Source organism: Mobula hypostoma, chromosome 29 (assembly GCF_963921235.1).
Source record: "Mobula hypostoma chromosome 29, sMobHyp1.1, whole genome shotgun sequence".
NCBI lineage: Eukaryota > Metazoa > Chordata > Chondrichthyes > Myliobatiformes > Myliobatidae > Mobula > Mobula hypostoma.
Window position 1 is genome coordinate 6,762,128 of NC_086125.1, and position 21,606 is coordinate 6,783,733.

At 41.8% G+C, this 21,606-nt stretch overlaps 1 protein-coding gene across 2 annotated transcripts in view; it reads right to left on the reverse strand.

The window, feature by feature from the left end:
- khsrp (KH-type splicing regulatory protein) overlaps window positions 1-21,394 on the reverse strand; it is a 52,087-nt gene extending 30,693 nt beyond the window's left edge. The window contains exons 1-3 of one of the 2 annotated variants that reach the window (XM_063035897.1): window positions 21,043-21,394; window positions 4,108-4,204; window positions 191-229 (exon numbers count right to left, since the gene is read on the reverse strand). In XM_063035897.1, coding sequence (XP_062891967.1) covers window positions 191-229; window positions 4,108-4,204; window positions 21,043-21,174 — 268 coding nt within the window. In that variant the 5' untranslated portion in view covers window positions 21,175-21,394. Of the gene's footprint in view, window positions 1-190; window positions 230-4,107; window positions 4,205-7,031; window positions 7,146-21,042 lie in introns of those variants that run through there. The other variant, XM_063035898.1, reaches the window with a different exon arrangement.
- Between the last annotated feature and the right edge of the window lie 212 nt (window positions 21,395-21,606).

Here is a 21,606-nt window from a genome sequence, read left to right on the forward strand (position 1 = left end):
TTTAACATTACATTACGTAGTTTAAAATGTTCTTTGCTGATGAGAATATCCTTGGATTTAACACTATTCTCACACCATTTGTAGCTTCACAAAATAGCTGGCTGATTTCCTAAACTAATTAACAGATTTACCCCAATTCCTTATGATAACACAAAACATCTTGAAAACCAACAGAGTAGATGCTACTTACGATCACTTTGTGCTGCTATTTTTTTGCTGTCTGGCTGATCTGTAAAATAGTGAACAATTTAAGCTGTTGTGTATATGAAAAACGGTTCATGTCAAGATTGCATTGTTGACCCTGCTGCCCACCCACACCTCCCTCCCTTTGTGCATAGCGGCAGGGGTACAAAAGTGCTGATCACTCTCTGCAAAGATCAACATTCAGCACTTTGCAACCAGCTCACTTGAAAAATTATGTATCTAGTCTCATACAACTTGTAGACCAGTAATCAATGTTGTACTTTCTCACCCATCACACAATTTTACATTCCTCCTAACTTATAATTGGTTGTTCCATAAAAATAGGGTGTATTTACATGATTTGGTGTTAACTCCAGTAGCCATGATCATTAAGGCACATTATTTGAATGGAAGGTCAATTCTGCCATTATGACACCAAGGAGTACATGTTAAAGTTATCACTTCACTGAATTTTAAACTGAAACTGCTGAAAATAGACAAATAGCAAGACCAGCTGGGAGTTAGTTTACAAATCTAGCAGCATTACACAGGTGATAAAGGAATAATACTACATTTGTTGACTGCAACCTAACAGCAGAAAGGCACAGGCGCTGGATTTTTGATCCACTGCAACAGAGCTACTCAATTTCAGCTACAAACAAAAGATCCTTCAATCTCAAGTTACACACAAATCAAGTTTGATGGATTTCTGGCTAGATATGGAAAAGATGGCCAAGCATCAGACCAACATCTGGGTTACTGATATATATTAGGTCGTTAAAGAAACTGAAAACAATATACAAAGTTTTCCTAACCTGAGCTTTTTGTTACTAATGTGAGAAATGCAAGTACAATCATAACATACAGGAGATGGTTTGGGAGCAGTTCAGGAACAGCTATTACTCTTCAACCGTCAGGCTCCTGAACCAGCAAGTGATAACTTCACTCACCTTAACAATGAACTGGTTCCACAACCTATGGACTCACTTCCAAGGACTCTACAATTCATGTTCTCAATGTTATTTATTATTTTCCTTGGCTCAAACTGGTAAAACCTGCGATGCGGGCAAAGCTAAGAACGTTCATTTCTCAATTGCAAGGAACTACAGGACTATTCTAGTGGTCTTTAGTATTGTAGCTTTCTGGATACATACATGCATATATATATTTCTGTGTATGCCTAATTGTTTAATGCTATTGTGTAGTGCCTTTGGGATGATATCAGTGGTAGACATTACTTTTAGGACAATGTATATACTGTTCATGTTCCATTTCCTCTTTTAATTCAGTTATGTGTGTTTGGAATGGCCATATCTATTAAGTTGTTCTTGCTTGTTTATTCTGAGTATATTCATATGGTTATTATGGATTGTTGGATCGTCTTATCTGGGATGTTTTTTTTTCCCCTCTTTCTCCAAGCAGTGATTTTTGGTTTCTTTTTCTTAGGTTTTTATTTAGCCTTTTTTTTAATAAATATTTTTTAACTGAGTTATTCGAGTTTCTTGCTTATAAGCCGACAAATTTCAATAATTTATACATTCTTTGAACCTTTGAATAATTATTATTTGTATTTGTAATTTTCTTTTGTACATTGGTTGTTTGTCAGTCTTTGTGTGTAGTTATATTTCTTCGCTCTACAGGGAACAGCCACAAGAAAATGGTATTATGTACTTTGATAACAAATTTACTTTTGACCTTTGAACTGCACGTATACTGGCCATGCCCCATGCTGCAGCAGGATCATTTAGCTGAGAAACACAGCAAGAATGGAGCAGAAACCCAAAACCCAATGTGATGCCAGCTACTACACAGGCAGGAGAAAAGACAGACATGAATTACAAATGATGAGAGAAATTTGGCAAAAAAAAATATAAATCAGAGCAATGCATGACTTGAAATTAAGATTAGATATACCCAGCAACAAATGGAATCCCTTAAACAAAGGAATGTTAAGCATTTAACAAGAAATGGTTTTGTTGAACTTTGTGCCTACTATGTCTTTTTAAACGTTTAGAAAATGCAAGAGAATTGCAAACAGCTAAAACACAGTATTTAATATTTGGCTTAAATTTGGAAAACATTTCTACATGTGAGCATGTCAAGTCAATTCAAGGTAAAACAATTCGTCCAGAATCTAATCTGACAGGATAATGAAAGACAAAAAATCTGCAGATGCTGGAAATCAAGGGCAACAGACAAACTTCTGGAAGAACTCAACAGGACAGGCAGCATCTGTGGGAGATAAATGAACAGTTGAAGTTTCAGATCAAGACCCTTCATCACAGCTGGAAAGAGGGGAGAAGCCACTACAAAAGGGCTGGGGAAGGGTGTACAGCAAGTGTTGGTGCTGATAGGTGAATGAAGGGAAATGGCAAAATATCAGGTGCTCTTCCTCTAATCTGCGTAAAGTCTATTACTAAGTTAAATTCAGATGACAAATTGAACACACACTGGCGAAGCAACTAATCGAACATGTATTAGTCACAAAACAAAACTGTAACAGGATGTTCACATTCTTTTCATTTGTAAAGAACTCTTAATTAACAAATGCACTTTGCATTTCCATTGCAATTGATGGCAACAGTACACCCAATCCTGACCTTTAATGTGGATTAGGGAAAAAACTACAATACAAACACAAAACCTGGTCTAATCGGCGCTGTCTGTAGACAGGTCAATCTTAGGCACTATATTGAAATATTGCCACGGCCTTTCATCTAGCCCTCCACCCACCACCCTCAGATTTCTTGAGAAAGTGGCAATAAAATTGAATTTCAAGGTCAAAACAAGACTGCCAACTGTCTAGGTAAATAGTATGGTCAGTGGAGTTTAGTACACTGGTTATCAAATCTGTTCTCTGCTTCTATGCAGATGAAATGGTTCACCCTCACATTCTCATCATTTAAACTCTGGCATTATAACACAGAGAAAACAGTGTTTGCATTTATTACTCCACTCTAGGGAGTAGCTTGCATTACAAATTGGCATGAAAATGAAGGGTCTTGACTTGTCCGTCTGGCATCCAAGGCAAATCAGGGGTTCAACCCCAATACCTTTCCCCATCACACAGATTTTACCGCAACATAAAATGTCAGGTCCATTTATTATGGCCTGCATGACAAAAGGCTGTAACGACATTTAAAACCCATGTATAACTCAATAAAAACAGCTGAAAACTCACCAAATCTTAATTTTTCAATAGTTAAACCGGACTGTGAAGCAAGAATTTCCAGCCATGGGACAAGAGCATTAGCCCAAATGTGCTCTTTTTCTAACATCTCTACCATCTCCTGCTTTTCTAGACAGAACTCAATTGTAATCTAAACATGTTTAAACACCTGCTTCAATGTCCCTCCTGAGATTTATGCCATCACTCTTGGTTGCAAAACAATTCTATTCTTGATCTCATGCTTCTAATTTTAGCTCTATTCTGGCTCCTAGGCACTTCCATTTCAGTGGGAAAACTGCCATCAGCTTGGTCAACCTCCACAAGTTTAGACGCGGCCACTTTGAAGTCTTGGTAACAAGCTGACATTACCATCTCCATTTTCATTAAAGAATATTGTTCCTTTGATTTGGTGAGTACAAATCAAGTGAACAACAGTGATCCACAGCAAAGCTCAACTCTCCAGGGCTACATTTTCTGACTGTCTCCATCTGTCACAACAGCTGCAATCAGCACCATAACAATTATATTATTTTACATCAATATTAACCAATGTTATACTCCAACCCCCAATCCATTCACCATCTCCCTCCATCTCTGTGAAAGGTTCAACTAAATTAATTCATCCTGTGCCCAGAACAGATCAACTGACAACCAGAGTAGAAGTTTTACAGAAATAAGCAGCTTGAGCTGTAACACAGTGTACCTGAAAAACTATATCATAGATTGGAGATGACTGTGTCAAGTGGAAGTCTTACCTCCATCTTCCAGTTGCCTCTTTTGACCAACAAATCCAAATTCTGGCGTGCTGTGGTTTACTGTTGTGGCAGTGTCACCTCCAATTTTAGCAGCTATCTGCATAGTCATTAAAAGGCACAGTCAGTCATTCATGATTAAGTATCATACACTTCAAGTTCAAAACAGTTGGAAACGAGGCATAGTATTCTCCATTCAGGTAGTTCCACATGGATAAAACTCACCTCTTACCTCAGGTTCACAGTTTCTAACCAGAATCAGAAGAAACTGAGTGGCACAGTCTCAGAAAATCCTGACTAGCAATGTTGCCTATACACTGTGAACTTACATCAGACTCTCAGATATATAACAGCACCTTCCTAACACCTTAAGTAGTTATTCACTTAGGCATAACATTTATATGGCAACTATAATATCTGCCTTCAAAACTATAGGTCTTTAACATGTTGCTAAGCACAAGCCGACAGGCTCCAGATGGGAGGAGTCATATCAGCATAGTGGTTAGCACAGCACTTACAGCACCAGTGAACGGGGTTCAAGTCCCACCGCTGCCTGTAAAGGGTTTGTATGTTCTCCCCACGATCGTGCGAGTTTCCTCTGGGTGCTACGGAACTCTCCCGCATTCCAAAGACATAGAGATTAGTAGGTTAGTTGGTCACATGGGTGCAAATGGGCAGTGCAGGCTTGTTGGGTCGAAAGGGCCTATTACCGTGCTGTATCTCTAAATAAAATAACATCAAAGCAACCTATTCTCACTTCCTGAAGTTGTGAATATTAATGCAATGGTGCTGCCCATGAGCAAACAGCAACCATTCTACAACATTTTCACAAAACCTCAAAGGCAGCACAGAACATTCCTAAGGGACAAGTCAAAACACATACTAAACATAATACAGACAGTGAATATCAACACAGTGTAAAGGACAGCAGGGTGGAGATACATCTTCACTAAAGGAGGTGCAAGATGCTCCTTCCCTCTGCTAGCTTGTAGTTCACCCTTGGACAAGGTGTAGCACCTACTTAGCCTCCCGATTAGGGTCATGTGAAGCCATGAGAGAAGGTGGTGGATGGTCTTATGAGCAGCTGATGCATAACGCAAGTCCTGGTTATGCGATCACTGGCGCCAGGCAGATAATCTCTGAAGAGTATTGATAATGGTTGGGGTCAGCTGTTCAGACACTGTTTAGAAGGTGGCAATGGCAAACCACTTCTGTAGAAAAATTTACCACGAACAATCATGGTCATGGAAAGGCCGTGATCGGCCATGTCATATGACACAGTACATAAGAAACAAATGACTGAGGGAGACAAGTATGCCAGGGTTTTCTACCACTTTTCAAACCTGCAGCCGGCATGAAAATGAGAATCAGACAAGAAGCAACACTTCTTCCTTCCAAGTCCTGAAGGAGCCCAAAATGTCAACTGTTAACTCTTTACCACAGAAGCTGCCTGGCCTGCTGAGTTCCTCCAGCATTTTGTGTGTGTAGCTTAAAATGCTGGAGGCATACGTGGGGCGGGGAGGGGATGCTTCATCTGGACTCAACATTAGTTATCAAAAGGATGTGTAGAGCAGGGATGGAGTAAGAATTAACAAGTAATAGGTGAGTGAGGAAGGGTGATAGACAGATGGAGGAAGAGTGAAAACAGCACCAGAAGCTGGGAGGTGACAGTGACAGGAGCTGCAATTATTCATCAGCTTCAGCCTCTGGAAGAGAAGCAAAGGTGTTTTCCATTTCCAAAGTACATAACCCAATGCAAAATATAAGGATGCAGGGAAACTTGGCTGCATGGATTCAGAATTGGCCTGCCCACAGAAGACAGAGAAGTCAGATACGAGTGGCATTCCGCAGGGATCTGTTCTGGGACCACCGCTCTTTGTGATTTTTATAAATAACTTACTGAAGGAAGTGGAAGAGTGGGTTAGCAAGTCTGCAGATGACACAAAGGTCAGTGTTGGTGTGGATATATAGAGTGCTGCCATAGGATACAACAGGACATTGACAAGATGCAGAGCTGGGCTGAGAAGTGGCAGATAGAGTTCAATCCAGAAGAGTGTAAAGTGATACACCTTGGAAGATCGAACTTGAAGGTAAGGGACTGAGTTCAAAGGCCTCCAAGGCAATGTTACAGCTCTATAAAACTCTGATTAGACCAGACTTGGGAATATTGTGTTCAGTTCTTGTCATCTCTTTATTGGAAAGATGCGGAAGCTTTCGAGAGGGTGTAGCGGAGATTTACTAGGATGCTGCTGGATTAGAGAACGTCTTATGAGAACAGGTTTAGCACTCTTTGAAGCAAAGAAGAATGAGAAGAAACTTAACAGATCTGTACAAGGGGCTTAGACAGAGTGGACAATGGCTGATATGAAAGGACACAACTTTAATGATATTGGGGATGTCAGGGGTAGGTGTTTTTGTTCCCCACCACAGACAGTGGCAAGTGCATGGAATGCACTGTCTGCGCAGTGGTGGTGGTAGATACATTTAAGAAACTCCTTGATATACTGATGAAAGAACAATGGACGCTATGTGGGAAATAAGGACCAGATTGATGTTGGAGTAGGTTAAAAGGTCAGAAAAACTAAGTGGGCCAAAGGCCTTGTACTGTGATGTACTGTTCTTTTGGCGTTCTATGATATACTGAAGAAAAATATAGTGACCAAAGTAGTGAAGCTGGACTTGTGAAATAAAGGGTCTTGACCCAAAACAGACTGTCAATTATCCTCCCTAGATACTACCAGATGCAGTGAGTCCTCCACCATCTGCAATCTCTTGTGTCTCCACAGAATTGACGGTGAGCTGGTAGATTATAAAGTCAGCAACCGAGTCTAACAGGTTTGTAACAAATTCAATCATCCTCCTGCTGCAGACTTTAGAGTCCAGAACCAAACAAGAGATGTCAAAGGAAAAAAAAAGTCAAGATTTACCTCTCAGGTTGGTATCAACTGCTAGAAATGAACGTGCAGGAGTATCTGCTGAAGCTGTCCAGACACCACAAGAGACTGAACACTCACACTGCAGCCTCACACAAATATAAAGGCTGCTTGCACTTTAATTAGTGACTGTCATATGATACCAGATCAATAACTAACACAGCCAGCATCTCACCTGGATACCTACCAAACATAATCAATAACCAAAACATGGCTCAACAAATAACATCTCAGTAAGGACAGACACCAACACATCAGCAGTAAAAAAAAGATTTAAGCCATTCAGGACTGATCTCCCACAAAGTAATTTGAACAGAATATCATAGGTTTCCATGTTACCAGTCTAGTACCAATCTGGATAGAAGTTTGGTCAATTTCAAGAAGAATAACCAACTCATTACAGTACTGTGCATGTCTGAGGCACCTTAGATTTTTAATATAAATTTTACTTTAATAGTTTATTTTTTATCTTCTGCATTAGTGTACCAGTAGAAAAGAACAAATTTTAGATTTCCAAACATTCTTTTTCCAAAAAACAATTAGATGTTACAGGGAACACTTCATATTTCATTAAAGAAAATAACATTGAGACCATTTTTCAAATAACAACTTGATTAGTTTGTAAGTACTGCATATAGCCCAGTGCATGATAACAAAACGGGACGCTAATGATCAAGGACATAATGAGTTGAATGAACTCAACTGATTAATTGAAACAAAAACAGGTACAGAAGTAATCAAACTAGGTGAAGGACACCGAACTAAAAAGTGCAGGTGAGGCAGATATAACACAGTTAATCCTACAAATCATTAATTCTTACACCATGGCAAGAGTGAGCATAGCAACAAGACACAAGGTGGTCACCCTACATCAGCCAGGTCTTTCCCAAACAGAAATTCCACAGCAGACAGAAGTTTCTAGATGTGCTGTCCAAGCTCTTCTGAAGAAGCATAAAGAAACGGGCAAGGTTGAGGAGTACAAACGCAGTGGTCAGCCATGGAAACTGAGTGCAGCAGAAGACAGACAACATCAAACTGACATCCCTTCTAAATTGGAAGTCCTTAACTGCTACCAGCTCTAAACTCACAGAAACCACTGGAAACCAAGTACCCCCTTCAATTGTCCAGAGAAGTCTTGTCAGAAGTGGTCTTTGCGGAAGAGTTGCTACCAAAACCCAATCCTTCCGAGCAGAAACAAAGCCAAGAGACTCACCTACACACAAAAACACAAGGACTGAGGTGCTGAACAGCAGCAGCAAGCGCTCTGAACTGAAAAGTCAAAATTTGAAATTTACACAAAAACATAAGAACTAGCTGGAATAGGCCATCTGGCCCATCGAGCCCACCCCGCCATTTAATATTCATGGCTGATCTGGCCATGGACTCATCTCCACCTATCTGCCTTTTCCCATAACCCTTAATTCCCCTATAAAACCTCCACTTTAAATATATTTACTGTGGTAGCCTCCACTGCTTCATTGGGCAGAGAATTCCACAGATTCACCATCCTCTGGGAAAAGCAGTCTCCCCCATCTCCATCCTAAAGCTACTCCCCCGAATCTTCAGGCCACGTCCCCTAGTTCTAGTCTCAACTACCAGTTCCTGCCTCTATCTTCTCTCTCCCTTTGATAATTTTATATGTTTCTATAAATCTTGGCTCAAACAGGAGGCACTTTGTCCACAGAAGAGCTGGAGGATCACTGCAGGTTTGGGACTGCATTTCTGCAAAAGAATTTAGTAATCTGCTCAGAATTAACGGAATCCTCAACGCTGAGAAGTACAAGCAAACTCACACCCATCACACAATGCCGGAGAGGTGGCTGATTGGCCCCAACTTCATTCTCCAGCAGGACATGACTACAGGTAGCCCCCATTTTCCAAACGTTCGCTTTACGACACCTCGCTGTTACAAAAGACCTACATTAGTTACCTGTTTTCGCTAACAGAAGGTGTTTTCACTGTTACGAAAAAAGGCAGCGCGCGCCCGAATAGCCAAGCTCCTTCCCCGGATCTGCATTCTAGCCGCCATTGCTTAAACACGTGCTTTATCTCGATTTATTTTGTGCATCTGTTAGCAAGATGAGTTCTAAGATATCGGAAAAGCCTAAAAGACCTCGTAAGGGTGTTACACTTAGCGTAAAACTAGATATAATTAAGCGTTTCGATTGTGGTGAATGAAGTAAGGACACTGTCCATGCGTTGAACTTGCCTATGTCCACCATTCGCACTATTTATACGCAGAGAGAATTTTGAAAGCTGCCGATGTTACTATTGGTTCTGCTCGTAGCAAAGTGGTCTCTCTTAGTTGGCATCCAATAATGGATAAAATGGAAAGCCTATTGCTTGAGTGGATTGATGGGTGTACAAAGCGTGGTGTTCCGTTAAGTTTTCTTATACTTAAGGAGAAATCAGTCAGTCTTTTTAATAAGCTGAAACAGAAAGCACTGGACGATGGTGATGAAAGTGTTACGAAAGTGGAACTTAAAGGTAATCATGGGCAGTTTGAATGGTTTCAGAGGCGAAGGCAGCTTCATAGTTTAACGTTTACCGGAGAGAGTGCTTCGGCTGGTACTGAAGCTGCCGAAAAGTTCCCAGCAGAACTGAAGAAAATAATTACAGAAGGTGGTTATTCGTATAAGCAAGTGATTAACTGTGACGAAACTGCAATTTATTGGAGTCTTCCCGATTCTGGTAAGTGAAACTACACTGTACATACATTATTTCTACTTTATATAGGCTATGTATTTTTATGTATTACTTGGTTTGATTTGGCAGCTTCATAGCTTAAAGGTTACTGGAGAGAGTGTTTCTGCCGAGAGTGCTGCCGTAAGATTTTCACTGCGCTAGGCAGTGCGGCAGAAAAGTATTTTTACTTTATGTAGGCTGTGTATTTATCATATCATTCCTGCTTTTACTATATGTTACTGTTATTTTAGGTTTTATGTGTTATTTGGCATGATTTTGTAGGTTATTTTTTGGGTCTGGGAACGCTCAAAAATTTTTCCCATATTAATAAATGGTAATTGCTTATTCACTTTACAACATTCTGGCTTACGAACCGTTTCATAGGAAAGCTCTACCTTCAGATAGCGGGGGAAACCTGTATAAACACACGGCCAAGGTTTGTAAAGAACTATCTTGAGCGAAAAGAACAAGGAGCTCTGCAACAGATGGTACGGCCTCCACAGAGCCCTGATCTCCAATTCAACAAGGCTGTCTGGGATTACCTGGTGAGACAGAAGTAAGCAAGACAGCCAAAGTCTGCAGAAGAGATGTGGCAAGTTCTCCAAAATGCTTAGTACGACCTACCAACCGACTTTCTTATTAAAAAAACCACACGACATCGTACTTAAGAGAATTGATGCAGTTTTAAAGACGAACAGTGGTTACACCAAATATTGATTTGTTTTTTTTAAAACTGTTCACTACTTTTTATAGTAATTTTTTTGATATTTAGAAACTTTTCCTTGCATTATTTTTGAAAAGCACCTTTGCTTTACAAAGTGTTTTAAACATGTGACTTTTGCACAGTTCTGCACATACAAGGAAAACAGGTTTTTAACCCATCTTTATCTCAGTGAAGGTACGAAATTATGAAAACACAAACACATTGAGAAAATACCACACAACCTTAAAATGCATTCTCACCACCTACTTACTTATTTGCTCTATTTTCTACCCCAAATACCTCAATTCCCATCCTTTAAGGAAATGAACCATGAACTCTAATCTAATTCAACCTGGCATTTGAGTCCACTAAGTTTGAATCTTCATTTACACACAGCACTAACAACCCATCTTCTTGTGCAATCATCTTCAAGAATTACAAAAGGCAGATATGGTGGTCTACAAGAAACTTTACCCCAGCAAACATGTCAAAGTCCAGATCAAATAAGATTATAAGGAGTAAGCAGCTTAGTAGGAATACCTTCTGGTTGTCTGAAATTTAAAAAAAAATTTGAACATTGAGGCAGGCATTCTCACAAAATGTATTAAGCAACTGGACAAGTGCAGGTAAATGCAACCAGAAACGACAGATACTCAGTCACCATGGTAAGCCAAGGGTGCAGTTCTGTGCACTATGATTCTAAATACAGAACATTCCTAACTCTCCCATCTCATCTGTGACTCAACAGCCTCTTCCACTTCTGGTTCTCCTAGACAACTTCATTTATTTCAGCATCTTATGCACTTCACTCAATTTCACCACTTTTCCAAAATAGCCAAACTATCAGTTATCAATCTGAAATTTAAAATGTTCCTTTATATAGATGATACCTGAACTGTATGCACATAGCTCTGGGTTTCCAACATCTGCAGAATCACCTGTGTATTTCAAACATTTTCAGAATTCCAGTAACCTCAGTACCTTACTTTCATTGTCAGATCACCTCGAACTCTAACAACATGGCTTCATGTCCATTCCCCAATCTGGTTATTGCTCTCTCCGACTGAAAGCACAGTGGGGAAGTTAAGCTGTTGAAGACACACACCTTATTCTGGTCCTGTTTCTGAAAATCCAGGACTTCTCCATATGATGAGGGTAAAATAACTTCCAAATGACAAGACTACAGACCACTTGCCCTGCACCCCACCCCCCCAACTCTTTCCTTATTTTTATGACTAGGCATGGATCAATTTAATCAGAGGTGGAAAGGTTTAGCAACTTTAAATTCCTGGGTGTTGTTATTTCAGAGGACCTGTCCTGGACCCAGCATGCAAATGTAATTACAAAGAAAGCATGACAGTGCCTCTACTTCCTTAGGAATCTGCAAAGATTATCTAAAACTTTGATAAACGTCTATAGATGGGTAGAGGAGTGTAAATTGACTGGCAGGGGTAAGGGGATGTGTGAATACTTTTTATAAGCACTGTACATGAAACCCTGTCATAGGAAAGCAGCATCCATCATCAGAGATCCCCACCACCCACTTCATGCTCTGTTCTCACCACTGCCATCAGGTAGAAGGTACAAGAGCATCTGGACTCACACCACCAGGTTCAAGAACAATTACTACCCCTCAACCATCAGGCTCTTGAATAAAAGAGGATAATTACACTCACTTGTCCTACTACTACTAAAATATTCCTACAACCAATGATCCCACTTTAAGCACTCTTCATCCCATTGTTGTTATTTATTGCTATTTATTTATACATGCATATGCAGTTTGTCCTCTGCACTCTGGTTGATCTTTCATTGATCCTGTTATAGTTCCTATACTAAAGATTTTCTGAGTATGCCCACAGAAAATGAACCTCAGGTTTGTTTGTGGTGACATACATGTTTCCTTGATAATAAAATTTACATTAAACTTTGAATCCTCAACCTACAGTTCTCAAGTACTTTTGAAACATTCTGCAAAGAGAACCATTCCAGGTATCACTCTTGGGTGACAAGTGAGTCCTCAACACAAACAATGTTTGTGAATAATTATGATTAACTGGTATAAATACATATCCAAACCAAAAATTTAGCAGTATCAACTTAAAGTAAAGCCTGTTGGATCATCCCCATGATGGGTCATTTGAGGACCAACAAAGCTCAGCTCAGTAGGTAAGCAGAATCAAGCTCTAAGCAGCATCAACCTTGGTGCCAGACTTCTATATTTCAGAGAGTGGTGGACATTTTAGAGAAGACTCACGTAGCATAGTGTTTACAGAGCCAGCGACTGGGGTTCAATTCCTGGCACTAAGTATATCGTACATTCTCCCCGTTACCGCATGGGTTTCCGCCCACATTCAAAAGATGTATGGGTTAGGATAAGTAAATTGTGGACATTCTATGCTAGTGCCAGAGGTACGGCGACACTTGTGGGCAGCCCCTAACACTACCTTGGACTGTGTTGGGCATTGACACAAACAATGCATTTCACTGTGTGTTTCGATGTATATGTAACAAATAAAGCTAATCTTTAAACTATTTTTAATTGATAACAATACAAAAAATGTTCTGGACAAAGACATCTATTCCAAGAATCTAAGGAACAATATACTATTGCTTCAGATCAAAAGGTGTAAAAATAAAATATACAATTGTGCCTCTGAGCTTCATTATCACATGCTGTTAACTGGCTGCTAATGTGTTTCAAGGAAGAGCTAGGCAATGATCGCATCCAACTGAGCCCAGTCACTTGCTCTTAATATTCATTGACATTAACACTACAATTTCTCATGACCAACATACATCAGTTATAACGCTCGGTGAAGGGCGCCAATGCTTTTTTTGCTGGTGGGGGTGGAGGCTGTTGGGGTTCGAACGTTTAGCTGTCATTCATTCTTTGGGGCACTCTGTTTTCGTGATGTTTGCGAAGAAAAAGAATTTCAGGATGTATATGGTATACATTTCTCTAGACATTAAATGTACCTAATGGAAAATCAAAGCTGGGTAACCTATAGCAAATGACTCACTCCTGATAACCCAGTCTTTTCACCAACTACAAAGGCACAGGTCAGGAACACAGTGGAATGATCTCCACTTACCTGGATGTTCAGACTCAACCCAAACAGCTCAATGCCATCAAACTACCATTGCAATCCTTTTGTGTACCATTAACAACGGTATATAGTGGCTGCAACACATACATCACCTACTGCACTTGTTCATCTGAGCAAAGCCAACAGCATCTCACCAGCCTGCAGCCTCTACCACTGGGTTTGACAACGGCAGCGAGCACACATGAACGTCCCCTACAGGTTAGACCGCAAACACGCATCTTCATTTGGAAGTATACCGCCCGGTCTTCGACATTACTGGGTCCAAATCCCAGCGTATCCTTCCCTGAAACGCTGCAAATACTTGCACTAGGGCACTGCAGCAGTTCAAGGTGGCAGCTCACAACCAAACAATGCTGGCCTTTCCAGTGATAGCCAGATCCCAAAAAAAAGTTGGAAAAAAAAAGTCAAGAACAAGTTCCATCTCAACTAGCACCAATCTTTTACGCTTGTCATCTTTTCCAAGAGATAGCCAGGATTTGTTACAGGATTTAACAAAGTATCACCACTTCTAATCAATCACGTTGGGCCTCAAAACTAACAATAATGAGTATTCCCGCTTAAGTGCCCTTCTTTGAACTTTTTCTAACATGTCCTTTATCTAAGACTCCCAACTACATTCATTCCTTTCCCATTCTTTGTCCTCTCCCATTTGCCTCCCACACAACTCAAGTACAGGACGCCTCTTAACTAAAGTCCTGCAGTCTCTGTTCACAGGATGTTCCTCTCATTTCTGCCACCTACACCATAATCCCAACATCCAGCACATTTCCTCTTCTTGCATTGCAACGACTTTTCTCCACAACTCCACTCTCCTTCTCACACAGTTGACCAAGATGCAATTGCTGCTTTTTGCCTTTTCCCACCATGCAAGGACCTAAACAGTCCTACAGGTGAAGACATGACTCACTCGCAATTCTTCTAATTATTGTGATGTGGTCTCAACTGTATTGAGAAAAAAAACAAACAAGGAGATTTTGTGCAACACCCTTCTACTTCCTGGCATCTTTTAATTGACAGATGGAGCGGGTTAGACGGACCGTCCTTGGACAATGGGGGCAAGAACATCCCCAATGTTGCCCACACCCTGATGGCCAGCGTTGTGTGTGACTGCATCGGGCTGTGTGTAGAACCCAGATATGTGGGCACCAAGTACCACTATGTGCCCAGGTTCTACCTGTCGCCCTGGCTACGAAGGACGGGTCCGGCCCCACTCCTGCACAATGCCCCAGTCAGCTGGTCGTTGCCGCCATACCTGTCCTTCGCAGGAAAGTTCTGCCAGGAGAACGCCTTTGACCACAGGGCCATCAGGCAGTGGTCGGCACATAATGTCCTGCAGGCACTGCAGGAGAAGGACATGATGGACACAGTGGGGTGGTTCCCTGAGCAGACCGTCCAGTTCATCTGGCAAAATGCCTCATCTCCAGATCTCACCAACAGGCACCAAGACCTCACCTGGCTGGCAGTGAGAGGGGCCCTCGCAGTCAGATCCCTCCTGTACGCCCGAAACGTCGCCTCCACACCCCGCTGCCCACGGGAGGATTGCAGTGAGGAGTCATCTGTGACCCACCTCTTTGCACACTGTGAGTTCGCAGAGAAGGTGTGGAGGAGGATGGATGGGCTAGTGTCATGTTTCATCCCCAGCAGCTGCGTAACAGAGGACTCTCTGATCTACAGGCCGTTCCCAGGGACGCACATGGAGACCAACATCCGGTGCTGCTGGTAGACCATCAACTCGGTGAAAGATGCTCTTTGGTCGGCCCGAAACTTGATGATCTTCCAGCACATGGAGATGCCCGTGGGAGAATGCTGCCACTTGGCACAATCTTGGCTGCAGGAGTACGTGCTGAGGGACACGCTGAAACTTGCTGCAGCCATCGCAAGGGCCCGGTGGGGAAGGATCACAATTTAGGGTTCTTCTCCTGCAGGAGTGGGAGGGGTCGGGTGGCGAGGAGTATACCCAACAATGGTGTGGGAAGGTGAAGCAACAGATTGCCACGTGGGTGGCCAAAGTACGGATATCTAGGGACCATAAGGGAAACGTATGTAAAGGATTGAGAGTCGTTGAATGGTTTATTGTCTATAAATTTTTGAATAAAGTATATTTTGAAATTCAAAAAAAATCTAGAGTTCAGAAGAAAGGATATGTTAACATTTTTTTCCTTCAGTCACTGCCTGACCTCCAAGTTATTAGCATTATTTGCTTTAATTTCAGAGTACCAGCATCTGAGTTGTTACGAATAAATTTCCACAATATTTCACCATCACCCCCACCTTCTGTGCCAGTTATCCTCACCAACGCTCCCTTTGTCCTCTATTATATACATATTATATATTTAATATATATTAAATATATATTTTAAAATATATTTAACTTTCCCTATTTGGATGAAACATCATCCATAAAATATTAACTGCATCTGGAGCTTTAGACTAATCTACTGAACATTTTCAACACTTTTTATCCCAGCATCTGCATTGTTTCAACGATTCTTCACAAGAAATTTTCAAGTGGGACTGTGATACTTTTCCTTGTTTTTAGTCAGGGAATAGAGTCAAACAGAGTCTTACAGTCAATTCTCCAAAGAGTGAAAAAAAATATTGCTTACATTTCTGAAAAAGGAGAGTTCATACTGAGCAGAGTCCTTGGTGTGAAATTGTCAACATACACAACTTTCTCGTTTTAGCATCTTAATTCCCTACTTAAGTGCTAATACCACACTTTTTTATGAAATAACAAAGTGCAAAGGCATCTATAGCTCTGGCAACTGGCTGCAAAGCATATTCAATGCATTACTTCACGTCTGCTTAGAGCCAAGTGGATTCACTCCCAGAACAGGAAGCCAGCGAAGATCACACTTGTTAAAGCTACTCTATAAACAGCCTCCAAAGCTTAAGACAAAAAATGTGGATGCATTTTGCACCAGTAATACGGAAGGTTTCACACAACAAAAAGTCAGGAATAAAATTATTGGGTGAAATATTTACGTAAATGTAACAAAGCTATTGTGAATTCTATCCCAATGCCTTCCTCCTCCCACCTCTCAAGAAATCAGGATGAAGATGGTGCCAGCGAACAACGCTTCCATGTGCAACATCCTCCAAGTGGTCCACGAAACTGTTCATTTTACTTCTTCTGCTGCTTCATTTTCTGGTACCAAACTGAAGCCTGTGATCTACAGTTTGATGGTGTGTTTACAGGCCGATTGAACAACCTGGCACTTTGCTGTCTCCAAAAAGGTTCCAGGTGAGCGGCCTCCAGGCCAAGAAACTCAGAGACCATAACCGACTCCATTTCTCACTAAGGCAGATTGAAAACACCGAGGTGAACAGGGAAAGGTGAGCGAGCGCTCAGCACCATCTACCAGCTTCTTGGTCGCTGCTGCCGGGGGAACGTGTCTGCGCGAGTCTCTCACTCCCTCGCACTTGCTGCTCCTGAAGGAAGGCCCCTGTGCTCAAATGGATCTCTCTCCTTGATGCTGTTGGAGAAAGGTGCTGAGGAGGGCTTCGTTGACGTGGTTTGAGGGCTGGTGGCCTGTAGATAGCAAACACTGAGCTGAACTGAATATGGGCTCTTCAATTTTGTGTTTTATATTCTGCGTTTTCACTCATTCTTTCTTGTTGCCACTTGTCGATCTGTTTTTTGCGCGTGGGGGGGGTTGTTGCTGTTTTTTCTTTTAACATTTTCCATGTTTTTTTGTTTCATGGCTGTCTGTGGAGAAGACAAATCTCAGGGTTGTATACAGTAAACATACTTTGATAACAAATGTGCTTTGAATTGTAATCTCCTTGGTTCTTATCACACACAGTTATATCCAGTCTTCCAGAATCTTCACTTGTGTTTGATGACACCCCTGTGAAACACTGTAGGTGGTTATATATTAATATTAGACAATTACATGTCATGAGTCCAGGTTAACTGTTTTCTCTTTCAGGTAATATGGGTAGGATGAAAGTCAATGTAGATGTCACTGTCAATCCACCATACCCAAAAAAAATTTTTTAAACCCTCTGCTGGAAAGCTGAACTACAATGCTGGAAACATTTAGCAGTTCAAAGAGAGTAGGTAAAAGGAAAAAGATTACAATAAAAACATTTAAGATCAGAAGTTTCTTGATTAGAACTGAGAATGTGTTGTCAACCTGAAACAGTTGTTTCCCCAGATACTGCCTAACACGTTGAGCACTTCTAATCTTTACTGTGCTTAATCAATCTATGTTCGTGGGGAAATTAAGTTGGCTGGCTGGGATCATTTTGCAGAACTGTCAGGAATCAACCACAGTGCTGTAGTTATGGAGACACATTTAAGCAGAATAACTAAAGGCAAAAGTGTTTTTTACTGAATGTCAATGAACTACAAATACTTTTAGCAGCTAACATCATCCCAGTGTGTATGGATTTTCACTCAGTTTGGATCGCCATTCCAAACACACAACCTTTATTTTATTACATATCGCAAACATTGTCAAATCCAACTGTAAGTATCTTAATGTTGGCATCAAAGCACATACAGTTCCAAGATTGCCTGACTGGGCACCAGCTTGTCATCTCGTTCAGAGAAACTACAGAAAATGGGGGTGGGGAGCATAACTAAATCTTATTAGTCACAACTGAAAAGAATACAAAAGAAATTATACTTGCTTTCTCATTACCTTTGCAAGTTACTTCTTTCTAATTACTATTAAAAATTGATTCTCAAAACATTGTACAATTTCCAGATGCACATCAATCACTGCTAACTTTCCAGTCAAAGGCCACTTTTCTTTAAAGCTTCTTACACTCTCTTGTCACATGAAAAGAACTGACACGAACCACCTTGACAATCTCTCTTTCTACCAAGTAAATACAGACCCATTCACTCATCTCGGATCAGAATTCTTCTTCTGTATAGATAACATCATACTTGTTTGCCAGCATAGTAGAGTGTAATCATCACGAACCCCAGTAAAGGCAGTACTTCAGCCTAATACGATACATTTCAAGGTATTTCTCTGGACACAAGCCAAGTCTGGACAAACATTAGGGTGCTCTACAGTTTTAGCAATCTGTGTTAAAATATTGGTCACCAGGGATCTTCAGCAGATGAAGATCTGAATTCTTAAGCTTCCCTCGCCCCCCCCCGCAACTCTTACATGTTTCATGTATTAACGATAGGATTTAAAGTAAACCTTATGCTGCTGTTTGAGCTTAAATCCCGCATACACCCATCCCAAAATCTTATTTCACCAAGTACCTTATCAGCACCAGGCCATGTGTACCCAGAGCTGGACATTAACCTTAGACTGCGTCAGGACACTCAAAAATCAGTTTCAAACAAAAGTGTGTGATAACATATTGAAGAAGTCCAAAATGTTAAGTAAAAAGACTTGTTTCTTACTTCCCGCCTACAGGAAAAATACAGTATAGGATTGAAAAAAGAACAGAGAAAATTTACAAGGAAGTTGCCAGGGCTGAGTCATCAGGAAAAGTTGAATAGGTTAGGTTTTTATTCCCTGGAGCATAGGAGAATGAGGGGAGATTTGATAGAAGTCTACAAAATTATGAGGGGTATAGATAGGGTAAACACAAACAGGCTTTTTCCACTGAGGTTGGGCGAGACAAGAACTAGAGGTCATGGGTTAAGGGTGAAAGGTGAAATGTTTAAGGGGAACGTGAGAGGGAACTTCTTCACTCAGAGGGTGGTGAGAATGTGGAAGGAGCTGCCAGTGGAAGTGGCGGATGCAAGTGCAAATGAAACTTCTGACAGAAGTCTGGCTACGTACATGGATGGGAGTATGGTGGGGGGGTGCTTTAGTCTAGGTACAGATTGATGAGGCTAAGCAGAATAGTTCAGCTGACTAGATGGGCCATAAGGGCCTATTTCTGCATTGAAGTGCCTAACACTACAATTGTCCTTCCCATAAAATATATTTTATAATTCTTATGATGAGTTGTGACTTCACAAATACTTACCTCAATAAAACATACAGAAATTTATTCTAAGGGTAGGATAGGAGGAAGTTTTATCTAGCATTTAATACCACTTGCTTGAACCAGTTTTTCTTCCAAAGCTAATTTAAAAAAAAAACACCTGTTGAAGTAAAAATAAACAAAATAAAACTGTGGTTAATCTGAAGAGGCTATCCATCCCAATCCCTAAAGAATTGGCTGAGTCAAGTAAGAATACGCTTCCATTCAAACAGAAATGAGGCCTTCAAACCAGAATCACTGCCACTCGATACCATCATAAAGATTTTCAATTTCCCCAAAGGAGTGAAAAGCCAAATTTAAATGGCACTGGACATTGGAAATGTGAAGTAAAACTGAAAATGCTGAATAAACTACTGCGCCTAAAACTGAAAAGTTGATGACAGATAGAATTCAACAGAATTAATATTTTAGCATAAACTAAGATTGGCTCAGGATCAAAAACACAAACTCTCCTTCCATTGACATTCTAACTCCAAAGCCAACTTTTTATTTGCAAAGTCCTAAACATGGTGGAAATTGGAAATAAAATAGCAGAAACATTGAACTAGTCAGGCAGAATCCAAGGAGTGACTAAGAAAGAATAACAGTGATCTATCAAGAGTACAAATTACCAGATCTATATGAACCCTCTCCTTCATCTACCTTCAGACGCTACCTGGTTTGAATGGTCCCTTCAGTGCGCCAAAATCAGCGTAGACATTTCACAGGTGCTTATTCTAACAAAGTCGAACCAGCAGTACCATACAGGGAAACTTCAGAGCAAGCGACCAAGAGATTTAAGAATAATGACAAAAATCAGTTTGGGAAAGGAGTTCCACAGCTTAGAACCTCAGTAGCTGAAGGCATAGTGCGAATTGTTCAAATTCTCGAATTCAATGTCTAAGCATTTTTGATATTATATACAAAGTGAACTGAAGTAAAGCGCATTTTCTATGCAAATGCGCCCAAGCAAAATCGTTTCAGTTACGTTCGCTCTAAAGTGGACTGCAAATTATGGAAGTGCAAAAATTTACACATGATTTTCAGGAGAGAAAGAAATCTAATTTTAACCAGTAGAACTACCTCTAGTGCTGAAGGACGAAGCGTGCGATGTGCGTTTCACTTTCAGAACCTTGGAGGTGGGATGGGAAAGGAGGGGAGGAAGGAGGGGGTGGTAGGATGGCATGGGATGGGAGGGAGGGGGAAACATGAAGGAGCGGAAAGAGGGAGGGGGGAGAGTGGAGATTCTTATTTAGGTACCCCAATATCCGGCAGTGTGGCTGTCTGGTGGCCCAGCCAACAATGGGCGCATGGCCTGCCGCCCGCAAGTGAAGTAAAATTCCCGCTCGACGTCCCATTCAATGACAAGGGGCTCGCTCTCCCACGTTCACCCGAGTGCCGGTGGGGTTCAGGGGAAGGGGAAGGGGAAGGGGCTCCCTCGGTACGGCCTGGCCATCCCCGGCCCTCACGCCGCACCTCGATTTTTGTTCTCCCGCGCATGGAGCCCTCTCTCGGTACCTCATTACCCGACGCGCAGCCCCGCCATTCCCCTCGGACAGACCTGCCGGGCCCGTTGCACAGCATCGGCGAAGGCGTCCGGCTTTTTGAAGGTGGCTCCAGCCGCCCCGGGCCCGGCCGCGCCGGTACCCACTGCGTGCGGAGGCGCTGCCGTAGCCGCCGCGAAATCCGCCATCGGCACTGCCGTCCCTCTCTTTCCTCCGCCAAACTGAGTTTACAGGCCTCGGCCTCTCTGGTGCACGTCTGTATGTTTTTTTTATTTCACGGACGCCTCCCTCCCCGTCCTCGCACTGTCCCGGGGGGCAGATCGGACCCTCGTTGAGCAATCAGAGGCCCGGCCACCGCCAGCAATGGCTCCCAATGCTCCCGCCTCAACACCGCCAGCAGAGGAGGCGGGCACGCCGCTTACCGCTTGATTGACAGTGACCCGCCAGCCAATCCCTGGCACGAAAGCCCCGTCGCCCCGGGGGCAACGCCTCCTCTGACGTCGAGCGTGATTGACATTGCGACCACAGAGTGAGAGATCGGCGGAGGGCCGATCGACGTCCCGTAACTTCAATGGGAAGCGGGGCTTCTGCGTGATGTAATCATGATTGACGTTCCGACT